The sequence below is a fragment of the Nansenia antarctica genome, assembly GCF_963989245.1.
Source record: "Nansenia antarctica genome assembly, chromosome: 4".
In the NCBI taxonomy this organism is placed as follows: Eukaryota; Metazoa; Chordata; class Actinopteri; order Argentiniformes; family Microstomatidae; genus Nansenia; species Nansenia antarctica.
This window is the reverse complement of record NC_137689.1, coordinates 6,237,525-6,250,024: the sequence shown is the minus strand read 5'-3', so window position 1 is coordinate 6,250,024 and position 12,500 is coordinate 6,237,525. Positions and strand designations below refer to the sequence as shown.

At 44.7% G+C, this 12,500-nt stretch overlaps 1 protein-coding gene across 1 annotated transcript in view; it reads left to right on the top strand.

The window, feature by feature from the left end:
* The window catches only part of pde3b (phosphodiesterase 3B), a 70,519-nt gene extending 58,366 nt beyond the window's left edge, over positions 1–12,153 (top strand). The window contains exons 10-16 of the mRNA XM_080529923.1: positions 484–595; positions 973–1,086; positions 3,405–3,604; positions 6,468–6,671; positions 8,200–8,361; positions 8,529–8,793; positions 9,274–12,153. Of these exons, the coding sequence (XP_080386049.1) occupies positions 484–595; positions 973–1,086; positions 3,405–3,604; positions 6,468–6,671; positions 8,200–8,361; positions 8,529–8,793; positions 9,274–9,509 (1,293 nt within the window). The 3' untranslated portion in view covers positions 9,510–12,153. The remainder of the gene's footprint in view (positions 1–483; positions 596–972; positions 1,087–3,404; positions 3,605–6,467; positions 6,672–8,199; positions 8,362–8,528; positions 8,794–9,273) is intronic.
* Positions 12,154–12,500: the final 347 nt, after the last annotated feature.

Below are 12,500 nucleotides of genomic sequence, written 5' to 3'. Positions count from 1 at the left end.
TTGTCAATGTCTGCTGCCTTGTCAATGTCTGCTGCCATGTCAATGTATGCTGCCTTGTCAATGTATGCTGCCTTGTCAATGTATGCTGCCATGTCAATGTATGCTGCCTTGTCAATGTCTGCTGCCTTGTCAATGTAGCTGCCTTGTCAATGTAGCTGCCTTGCCAATGTCTGCTGCCTTGTCAATGTAGCTGCCTTGTCAATGTATGCTTAGTAGACAGACACACACTCGTGCGTCGTCATATTTAGACAAGTAACTTGAGCTCTTGGACAAGTAAAAGATAAGTTCACTTATTAAGTACCTGAAAAAGCTTAATATCAAGCCCTTATGTGAGTGTGAGTGTGTGTGTGTGTGTGTGTGCAGGTGGATCCTCAGCTATGTCAGTAGTACAACCATATGCCAACCATATATATGTGTGTGTGTGTGTGTGTGTGTGTGTTTCACTTGTGTCTGAACAAAGTGTGTGTGTGTTTGTCTCCCCAGGTGACGTACACACTGTTCCAGGACACCTGTTTGTTTGAGATCTTTAAGATCCCTGTGAAGGAGTTCATGACGTACTTCTGCGCCCTGGAGAGTGGCTATAGGGACATCCCCTGTGAGTTCAGAGACAAACCCCACCTTCAGAGCATAATCGTTAGCCTCCTAGCATAATTGCCTAAGTCATGCTTCACTGGTGGTCAGCCGAGCCGTCTTTGTATGTTGTGTCAGAAATCTAGTCAAGAGATGACTAGAACGTGTCACATATGTACAGTTTGTCCATCAGATACATGATGTATGGTGGGTGTGGATGTGATGTATAATAATAATAGTAATAATAATAATACTAATAATAATAATAAGGTGCTCAAATGGCTTATAAAGTGCTTATAAAGTGCTCAAAGTGCTTATAAAGCATATAAATGTACATTTTAAAGGTATGAACGTGATTGGTTGTTGATGTAGTGTTTGACCTTTGACCTCTTTGACCCTCAGACCATAACCGGGTCCACGCCACGGACGTGCTCCACGCTGTCTGGTACCTGACGACCCGGCCAATCCCAGGGTTCCAACAGATCCACAACGAACATGTGACAGGAAGTGACACAGGTAGGCGCTTACAAGGCTGTGTTCAGCGGAGCTTAACGTTGTGGAACGTTCAGATAGTGGAATGTTCAGATATACTGTTTACAACACACGTGGCTCTCTCTCTCTATGTAAAGATAAGAAAGCATAAGAAGTAATATACTGTATGTAGTCATTTATATCTGAGACATTGGGAACGGTGCACTCCTCCAGAACGCGATGCCTGAACCCTTCCCTTTGTTATCTCATCCTCACTAAGTATTATGGATGCTATCGCTAGGAACTGTCCTCCCAACGTGTTATAATGAGGATCTAGTCAGGCCCTTGTTAATGGTTGGGGAGCCTCTCTCAGTACATTCCTGTAGTACTATTCCCTCTATTCTCCAGATGGTTTGGCTTAAAACGCCACGATCCCCAGTCCTGCTAATGATATCTGATGTCCCCTTGATCCATGGGAAATGGATGGCTCGCTACCTGACCACTCCTTCACTGGCCGCCATAGAGGGATGAGAGAGAGAGGGATGGTGTACGAGGGAGAGCAGGGAGGTCAGCGGTAGGGATGGACGGTTTTTCGGTTAAACCGAAAACCGGGGTTTATAAAAATAGAAACGGTTTTTTATCAAAACCGTCTGAAACCGGATTTTATATATATATATTTTTTTTTTTTATATATATAAACAAACATGTAACATGTCACATGTTTGTCGTGTATGAAAATAACAATGATACAGTCTGAATCTGCTGCGCAATGAGTGAGAGGTTTGGTCAGTTTGTGAAGAATAACTGAGGATTAATATCTAATTGGGATTATATTTAAGGGTAACGAATCACTCTATGGGAAAGATAGTTGCCTTCAGTTATTGGTAGATAGGAAAGGTTTTTTACAATTACTCGCTTACATTTAATAAGATTATTTTCGCTGCTCTCTGTAAAGCGCATTGGGTCACTTTTGTGAGAAATGCGCTATAGAAATAAAATGTGATTTGATTTGATATCAATCAATCAATCAAACTTTATTTATGTTCTATAGCACAAATCATGCATTGAATGTAACTCCAAGTGCAGTATTTACTAAACCACAATATAATCAAACAAGAGCTATACGGATCAAGAGTGTTTGTGCACAGCGCCACTGTGTGTGAAGGCGCTACTGAAAGTGATGACAGAACGCATGTCTCAGAAGATACGCGGTCACTTAGTGACGCAAAGGTAGTTCTGTATTTATCTCTATCTGTATTAGTACATTTATTTTGAAAGCTCTATTTTGACAGCTCTACCATGGGCACTTTTATTTTGATGGGGCATTCTTTGTTGATTGACTTACGACAGTTCAGGACGAGTCAGTCTCGCGGCATGTGGTTTTTATGAAAAGCTTTAAGTATGTTCACTGCATAATTCTAAGTCTAATATTTCAGTGATTATTGAGCAGTATTCAAATATTTAAATACATTGAGCAGCAGCTGAAACTTTGTCTAAGAACCAAGATATTGAGAAAGCAGTTCATTCAATGAAGACGCTGTTCCAAGAGATGATCTTCCGTGCAGGCGTGCACCCTGGATCAGCGGAGCTGGTGTGTTAAGTGTTCATGTGTTTTCATGTATGGTGTAGCTTACAAAAGTCTGCCTTTCCACTTATATTTGTGAAACTAAGTAGCCTAAATGTGTTGCGACTGTGCTTACGGTGTTTTAATGGTGTTCGACATGAGTGTATTGTAGCAGTAGGGCTCAATTATTTGCAATTGGCGCTCTTTTTCTTTTTTTTTTTACTTTTTTTTACATTTTTTTTTAATGTATTTTCGGTTAACCGGAAAACCGCGGTTTTAGTCTTTGACGGTTTTTCGGTTTCAATAATTGGAAACCGTCCATCCCTAGTCAGCGGTAGAGGGAGGAAGAAAAGAGAGATCCTTCCATTGCTATGGATATCTTGTGTTTACATTTACATTACATTACATTTCATCTGTCTGTGCTGAACTCAGCATGTTCAGGGCTTATTTTGACATTTTTATATTTAGTAGTAGAGAGGGCAGTTTGTCACCGGCTTACCAGCTTAACCTGTCTAAACCTCAACCACGGTTTAGTTTAGAAACCCTTAACGAGAAGCTAGCGTCCTGTCTGAAAGTCACGCCACACTATGCGGCTGTGGCGCAGGAGGTAGAGCCGGCGTCTAATGATCGCAGATCGGCTGTTCGAGCCACGGCTGGCCACATGTGGAGGTGTCCTTGGGCAAGACACTGAACCCCAAATTGCTCCCAATGAATGTTAGCTTTCCCGCCAACGAGAAGCTAGGTCCTGTCTGAAAGTCACGTCACTCTATGCCATGCCTCTTTGTGTGTTCTCTCGTAGATTCGGACAGCGGGATCTCGCCGGGCCGGGTGTCCTACGCCTCCTCCAAGAGCTCGTCTATCTCTGACGACAGCTACGGCTGCCTGGCGTGGAACATCCCTGCGCTGGAGCTCATGGCTCTCTATGTAGCAGCTGCAATGCACGACTACGACCACCCCGGTCGCACAAACGCCTTCCTTGTAGCCACTAACGCATCTCAGGTACGTCTGTAGGATCCACCACTCACTCACACTACTATCTGAAACAGCTAGTACACTTTTAACACTAGAACAGCCATGGGTGGGGTCATTTGACCAAGTGAGTAAAAACTATTTCATACCTTTGAATTCTTTCAAATTTCAGGACCCTCCTTTTATGACTTTTCCTAGATATGTGCGTTCTACCACCCAGTATCCTTACATTTTCAAAATCACATCAGGATAACCTAGTATAAAGCTATTTTGCAGTTTTTCTGTGTAGGAGGCAGGCTAATTTACAAGACAAGCCAACTAGTGGTCTTTGTGGGTAAGTAGCAGTTTCCCCATTCTAAAGATTATGGTCATTTGTCCCCCGAGGCGGCTCTAATAGTACGTAAAATAGGCATGGCTGTTCTAGTGTTAAACAGTGAAGGTGTGCTAATGAATATGAGCAGTTGTATTAACCATTAATCAAGTTCTGTTCCTCAAATTAAATGACACTACACACATTCTTAGTGCTCTATATAGTATTATAAATGAGTTATAAATGGATTTTGAAGTATAAAACAGTATAAAAGAAAGAGCAAAATCAGATGAAGTTAAACATTTGCAGCAACGGATATCCTAGAAGAGGATAGGGAGTTGGGACAGTTGGGATTTGGCACCAAGTTCTGAAAACCTGCATCATGATTAAAAAAGTCCAAACCCCTTGTGTCACTTCAATTAGCTAACAAGGTGTTGAAACGAGTTCCCACATATGGCGCTCATAGTAAAGAGGAAGTGCTGAGCTTGTGTTGCAGTATTTTTGGACGGTGTCACTGCGACTCATAGGATGAGACATGTTTATTGGCTGCAAGGCTCCACACAGACAAGTTCTAATCTGCCTGTGATGTCATAGCCAACGCAATAAAGGGACTGGGGGGATATCACAGACAGACACATGGAAAGATGCCAGTAAATCCTGGGAATGCAGGAAACAAAAAAATCAATATTTCACTGGAATAGGGAGGCAGGAGACCAATGAAAGAGATGACTGCAGATAGCGAGGTTATACAGAGAGGTTAGACAGCGCTGTGAGATAGTGGTTTTGGGTTGTGTAAAATGTCCCTGGAGCGTGGTTACTGCTAAAGAGAGTCAGAGATGTATTGTTCCAGGGTGCGTTGAGAAACAACCATCACTCGTCCGATTCTCGTCCGATTCTGCCAGTTTTTAGTTTCTGTGAATCAGACTTACACTACCAGTCAAACGTTTGGACACACTTTCCCATTCAATTGAATGGGGAAGTGTGTCCAAACTTTGGACTGGCACTGTACCTCTGTCACCTCTTTATCTCTTGTGCGCCTCACTCGTTACTAGGGCTGGGCAAACGATCAACATTTCTTTTTCGATAATCACAAGAATGAACGATCAATTATCGATTAATTGATAAGCTTTTTTTTCATAAAAAAAAAAAAAAACTAGGGCAGAAATAACAAGCATGTTTTCCTTGGGGAAAAAACGTTATTTTGTATTCCATCCAGGCATTCCATTTCACAAAGCATTTCGAAAGAAAAACATATCTGCGAGCCATAACGTTAGCCCAGTAGGCTGCCCACACGCTGAGTTGCTGTTGCACACATTCATTCATTCACATTCAAACTAGACACTACAGTCAGATAACAATCCTCTTACCCCCGCGGTCTCGCCAGACCCGGATATGGCCGGGGCCCACAGGGAGCGGCCGCTCCCGAGGGGGGTATAGGACTATTTCCGGACAAGGATCCGTCGCGCAACACCGCCCCCGGGGTGCCGGAATAACGGTGTCGGGCTCGAGGAGCCAGACAGCTAGTCTGCCTGGCTATCTCCTCTGGGGCTGCCGGCCACGGGGTCGTGCGGCGGATCCTACGCAATAGGCAGGGGATAATTGGATACTAGGTTGGGTACAATTGGATACTAAATCGGGTGAAAAAGGGATAAAATCAGAAGGAAAAAAAAAAAGATATCAATCCTCTTAAACAAGGCAGTGAGTAGCCTACATTGTTTAACTTAAAAACACATTTTACGTTATAAATAAAAATATAGTAAAATAAGTAACTCACCATAGGAGCAGTAAAAAAACTGTTACTCACAAATAGGAGGATGACTGAAAACGTTAGTGTCCTTAAGAGCGTCCAGCTTAACTTAAATTTAAACTCCAGCGAGAGACTGTAGGCGGCAGGCCTACTGGTTCTTGTTCAGAAAGAGGATCATGTTAACATGTTCAGGGGTGAGAGACGAACACAATCTGGTGACAGTTAGGCCAGCCGCAGAAAACACTCGCTCCGAGGGCACCGAGGTTGCGGGGATGCAGAGGTAGGTCCCAGCTAATTTGGCCAACCTAGGAAACCTTCTTTCGTTCAATTTCCACCAGTCAGTTGGGTCGCAGTTCAGGCCCGCAGAAGGCTCCCTCAGAAAGGTGCAAACTTCTGTTTCGATGGGGATGTTAGCAGCAGCGCCTGCTGCGTATTGCTCCCAGAGGAGCCTGGAATTACTGGAGGTTACACTAACGTATGGGAACTTGTTGCATCATGCCGTACTGCGTTGCGAAATTCAATGCGAAGGCAAATGCAAAGTTCATTTCTCACACATAACGTGGACAAACTAATTTCCATTATTATTATTATTAATTATAAATTACACCAATTTATTAATGATTATCGAGCAAAATATTTTGTGATCGACCAAGATCCTTATCGTCGATCATTGATGCCCACCCCTACTCGTTACCCTCTCTTTCCAATCTCATTATCGCTTCTTCTTCTTCTTCTTCTTCTTCTTCTCCTTCTTCTTCTTCTTCTTCTTCTCCTTCTTCTTCTTCTTCTTCTTCTTCTTCTACCTCCATCTCACTCCTCTGTTCCTCCTCCTCCAGGCAGTGCTCTACAACGATCGCTCGGTGTTGGAGAACCACCATGCCGCCTCGGGGTGGAGCCTCTACCTGTCGCGGCCGGAGTTCAACTTCCTGGCCAACCTGGACCACGTGGAGTTCAAGCGCTTTCGCTTCCTGGTCATCGAGGCCATCCTGGCCACAGACCTGAAGAAGCACTTTGACTTCCTCGCAGAGTTCAACTCCAAGGTTAGACAATAAGAGAACAGCTTATGTACTTATATGTCAATGCGAACACTCATTACCCTTTGTACTAGTGCTGTTTACAAATACTACCTTTGCACATACCTCCTTTGATACTGCCACTATTTATACATCTGTATACACCATACTGTACATATCGACCATAACTGTCCATAGCACATAACTATATATACCTCTAACTACCGTAATTGCCATACTGTACCTATCACTATCACAGTCATGTTTTTATATCGTGTTTTATATCACTATTTGCCCTTCTGGTTAGATGCTAAACTGCATTTCGTTGTCTGGTACTTGTACTCTGCAATGACAATGACGTTGAATCTAAACTAATCTAATTAGAGGAGCCCATAACAATTGAGGAGATTTCACGAGAGGCGGGTGTAATGCAGTGTTCCAAGTGTCCTGGATCAGATGGGTTTCCTGTCAAGTTTTACAGGAAGTTTATGGTTAAGTAGGCCCCTCTCCTGATCAACATGTTCACCCATTCCTTGGACACTGCCTCTCTCCCTAATTCCTCGTCACGGGCCTCTGTTTCAATAATTCTAGAAAAGAATGAAGACCCCCCTTCCCTGCGGATTGTGCCGGCCAATTTCGTTACTCAACGTGGACTATAAGATATTAGCTAAGCTTCTGGCTATGCGTTTGGAAGCGGCCCTACCATCTGTAATTTCCCCAGATCAGACCGGCTTTATTAAAAACAGACACGCTTTTTCGAAGGTTAGATGCTTATTCAATGTTACAGTATGTACATCCCCTCAAACTCAAAGGACCCCGAAATTGTAATCTCCTTAGATGCCGAGAAGGCTTTCGGCAGGGTGGAGTGAGTTATCTTTTCCATCTTATTGTACACCTCTCCTCTTGCATCTGTCAGAACGAATAACAACCACTCTCACTACTTCCATCTCTTTTAGGGGCACGAGGCAGGGATGCCCGTTATCCCCCCTGCTCTTTGCTGTCGCCATTGAGCCTCTCGCTATTGCGCTTCGATCTAACCCTCGCATCACAGGGGTGACCAGGGAGGGCATTGAGCCGAGGGTTTCACTTTATGCGGATGACTTGTTTCTTTATGTTTTCAGACCTGATATGTCTACACCTGCTGTGCTCTCTGTCCTTAACCCATTTGGTCTCATCTCGGGCTACAAGCTGAATTTGAATAAGAGTGAACTATTTCCCTCTAAATGTTGCAACTTGCAAATACCCACTTCACACCATACCATTTAGAATAGTTCTGGACAACTTCATGTACTTGGGAGTTCAAGCCGCTAACAAGTTTAAACATCTGTTGAAAAATCGGTTTTCTGGGCACAAATTAACTTAAAAAACAAACCCTAGCAGACTAAAGAGAATCTTAATTTCACTGAAAGTGCGATTTAGTTCAATAATACATCAAGCCTAATCCGTATCCACTCCAAGAAACCGACCCATAAAGTTAAAGTGGATGAGCACTTTCCCCCCCCAACAACCACCAAATAAGATATTCCTCCTGTTATCTCTCTGTGGCTATAAATAGGTGAATGATGTAAACAGCCCAGGAATCGACTGGACTAATGAGAACGACCGGTTGCTGGTGTGCCAAGTCTGCATTAAGCTGGCAGACATCAACGGGCCGGCCAAGGGCCGCGATCTGCACCTCAAGTGGACAGAAGGCATCGTCAATGAGTTCTACGAGCAGGTATGGATCCTCCTCCTCTACTCACACATAGGAACCAGGGGGGTGTTCCATAAATTTCGCTAAAGGACAATACAGCCTTATTCCCGCGAGATAAAAATAAATAAATCCAGCCTTATTTTAATAAGTCTCACGAGACTGTCTGTTTGTGTGTGTCTGTCTGTCTCCAGGGGGATGAAGAGGCCAGTCTGGGACTCCCCGTCAGCCCCTTCATGGACCGCGGCTCTCCCCAGTTGGCCAAGCTGCAGGAGTCCTTCATCACACACATCGTAGGGCCGCTCTGCAACTCCTACGACGCCGCTGGCCTCCTACCGGGCTACTGGATCGACGAAGGGCACTCCGAAGATGAGGAGGAGGAGGAGGAGGAGGAAGAGGAAGAGCAGGTGGAGGACACTGAGACTGACGAAGATGAGCTGGGGGAGGAGCTGGAACCAAGTACGACAACTGTCATTAACGCTTATGTCACTCGTAATAATAATAATAATAATAATAATAACTTACATTTATATAGCACCTTTCAGGGGACCCAAGGTCGCTTTACAGAGAAACAACAACAGAACTAGGGGCCGAAGGCCGAAGGCCAACAGGTGGAACTTGAGGGCTGTTTTAAAGGCGTCCAGGGTGGGGATTGTTGCAGATCGCCGCAGGGAGAGAGTTCCAGAGGGTGGGGGCTGCTAGAGCTAGAATAGATGCACACATTTATTTATTGAGACCGTAATTATTGAGAAGTTGATGTATGTAATGTTTTTACATCAAGAAAATAACCTCTTTCAAGAGCAGGAAGTGTTTTGATCATAGGTTAGCTACGGGATGGTGTAAGCCTCTGTGGACACCATAAGCCTGGCAGATATCTGTGTATCTTCTACTGTAAATAAGAGCCTTGTTGTGGTGTCTTCTTGTGGTGTCCCTTTGCAGAAAGGAGAAAGGGCCGTCGCAGACTGTTCTGCAACATCATGCAGCACCTGACGGAGAACCACAAGGTCTGGAAGAAGACCATTGAGGAGGAGGAGAAGAGCAAGGAGCTGAGCAAGCAGCAGCAGCAGCAGGGGGGGGACAGCCTCCCGCCCAGCCTGCCCCCCCCCTCCCCCTCCTCCCCCTCAGACGACATCCAGGTCATCCAGGAGGAGGAGGAAGGGGAGGAGCGCCAGTAGCAGTAGGAAGAGGAAGTGGAGCAGGAAGTGGAGGAGGAACGGAGCCAGGATGCTCAGAAGGAGGAGGAGGGGGAATAGATAAGGGCAAGATTCCCTCAACCCCCCTCTCTCCTTCTCACTCACACACAAACACACACACACACACACACACTGCTGGATCTCCACCACGTTGAAATTGTCACTGTGCCGCCGACACTCAGACACTAAAATGCAGTCACGTTGTTTTTTTTTTTTGAATAAAAAAAAAAGAAAAAAAGGCCTTACTACTGTGAGCGGATCCTTGCTGCGATGGCGGCAGCCCTACTCCTATGCACTTTCACCCCCGTGGAGAGTACAGTACAGCGCAGTGCAGCGCAGTGCAGTATGCGTAGAACAAGCACCAGAGCTGAGGGACACTGGTGTGGTGTGGAAGAGACGTTCGTTCCCTTCACGGTGACCTGGCTGTCATGCCTTGTCCTTGAACGCAAAGCGCTTAAAAAATAACTCTCCCTTAGGTACTTAAGACACAATCCTATACTATTTAACAATGAGAAGAAGAAGAAGAAGAAGATGGTGATGAAGAAGAAGAAGAAGAAGATGGTGATGAAGAAGAAGAAGAAAAACAAAACACACCTTGAAGTGATTGACACCCGTTACCAAAGCGAACATAAAAAAATAATTTAAAAAAAAGTGTGGGAAAGACAAGAGACTGTCAGGAATATTCTAGATTCTCTCTCTTATCCAATGTGCCTGTCTGAACCTTTACTGAGTCCCCAGATGCAGACACCTCCCCCCCCCCGGGCCTGTGCAGTCCTCCTCTCTCCCCTTACTGGCGACACAAAACACTGTATCACTGACTCAGTCTCACAGACATTGTTGGAAATGCTGACTGATAATGAGCATTATACCTGCATCGTTTTTGATGCCTTTTAGTCATGTGTACCACCTGCCTTTTATGTTTTTATTCTTTTATTTGTTTGTATGTTTTCATTTTTTTGTGTGTTTGTGTACGTGAGTGTGTGTACGTGAGTGTGTGTGTGTGTGTGTGTGTGCGTGAGTGTGTGTGTGTGTGTGAGTGTGTGTTAGTGTGTGCGTCTGTGTGTGTGTGTGTGTGTGTGTGTGTCTGCGCGCGCGTGTGTGTGCGTGTTTTCAGGAACGCTTGGTCGCCAATTAATGAGATGTCCTCTGGTGTGTGTGACATGTTGCATTCAGAACAGGAAGTGCTGTTCCAATGAAGGGATGTTTTTTTTCCTTTTTAAAATTTTGATTATCTCTATTTTTTCACGGTTACTCAGGATCCACGTGAAGTTGAGAAATTATTTTTGAGAGAATTTTAAGTCGTTGATTTTAACAAACACGCTTTTAAATCGAAGCAAACGTGTAATCGGGGGGGTGGGGGGGTGTTCGATCTAGTTTTTAATCTTTCTACGAACAACTTGAAAAACAACAAACACATTCAAGCAATTGAGATGCTCTCCTCCCTGATAGAGCAACGTCTGTCCTGTCTGTCTGTCACCCCCTCCGCCCCCCCCTCAGGGGTTAACCCTAACCTCCTACCCCCCCCCCCCCCCCCCCCCCCTCCTAGCAGTGCTGTTAGCATTACCTTAGAGTAGAGTTGGGATCAACACTGTAGAGTTGGGGATCGTTAATTGTCAGTTGACTGCAAAAGACATGTTGGCGTAAAGGCTAAATCTTGTAAAGTGGAAACCCACACGGCTATTAATGTACCAGTGTTTATTGGGTAAAAGGTGTTTTTGATGCGTTAATCTCTGCATTTGTTTTTACATAGACCTTATCAGACCTCTTCTCCTCCTCCTTTTCAGTGTTTTTCTTCAGACACACTGACGTTTTTGACAGAAAAACAGATCAGACATCTTTGCCAAACCCACACCCAGGCCAGTGCGTAAAAGGAAAAGTGATCTAGGGAATTCACACCTTCACTTTGCTTTTTGTTTGTTTTTAAGATACTTTTCTTATTCTGTACCACGAGGCAGGTTTAATACTAATAGTTCTATATTTTTGTCTGTAAGAACTCTAGGCATTCCACTAGAAAACAAGAGTTTTAACGACGGAGATGACAAGGCTCTTGTCTTGTCCCTTGTCACCTTTACTGGGTCATTTTTCTCTCTGGAGAACAAAGTTCTCAAAGTAGACAGTGTAAAAAATCAAGCTAGTATATTTAAAGACAAAAAAATAAGATATAAATGTGCACATTTTACTACCAAACAAGTGTTTAGCCTCTGCACAAAAAAAGAGTATCCGCATATAAATATATAAATATATTATATTTTTTAATTAATCAACTGAATGCATCTGTTTTCTACACGCAGCTGACATATATTGTACATTGAGACCCTGTAATTATCATCCTGTTTCCAGAGTTTTTATCTAATACTATTTACAGATGTTGGACAACTGTGGGGTTTGGTGTTTTTTTTTCTGTTTTTTGGGTTCAGCGTCTCCCTCTCTGCTCCTTCCTGATCATAACCACTCTCTCTCTCTCTCTCTCGTCTCGGTAATCTCTTATTAAACTCTGTGTGTGTCTCTCTCAGTCGTCCACCCAAACCAGTGCCAAACTGTTCCCTGATTGGCCAGCCTCGGGGCCCCCCAGACCCCTGCTGACACGCTGGGGTTGAACCCTGGGTTGGAGTTTGGTTGGCCCCCTCCCCCAGACTGGCCCCCCCCCCCCCCCCCCCCCCCCCCCCTCCAGACTGGTTCAAAGTAACGCTTGTGCGACCATAGGCAGGCTCATCTGCCGCCCCCTGCCCCCCGCCCCCCCCCCCCCACACACACTCTCCTGTACCGTCAGATGAGCTCGACACAGTCCAATAGCTCTGCTGTGTCAGTTCTCAAACGGGACTGATATTGTGAAGCTTCAACCCCCCCCCCCCCACCATACCTCCTGCCCCCCCCCCCCCCCCACCCCTCACATTTTTACGGCTCATTATGTTGTAAAAGTTGATCGTTTGTTGGCTTCTCACTGTCTCACACAAACCACAGTGTCCTCCGAGG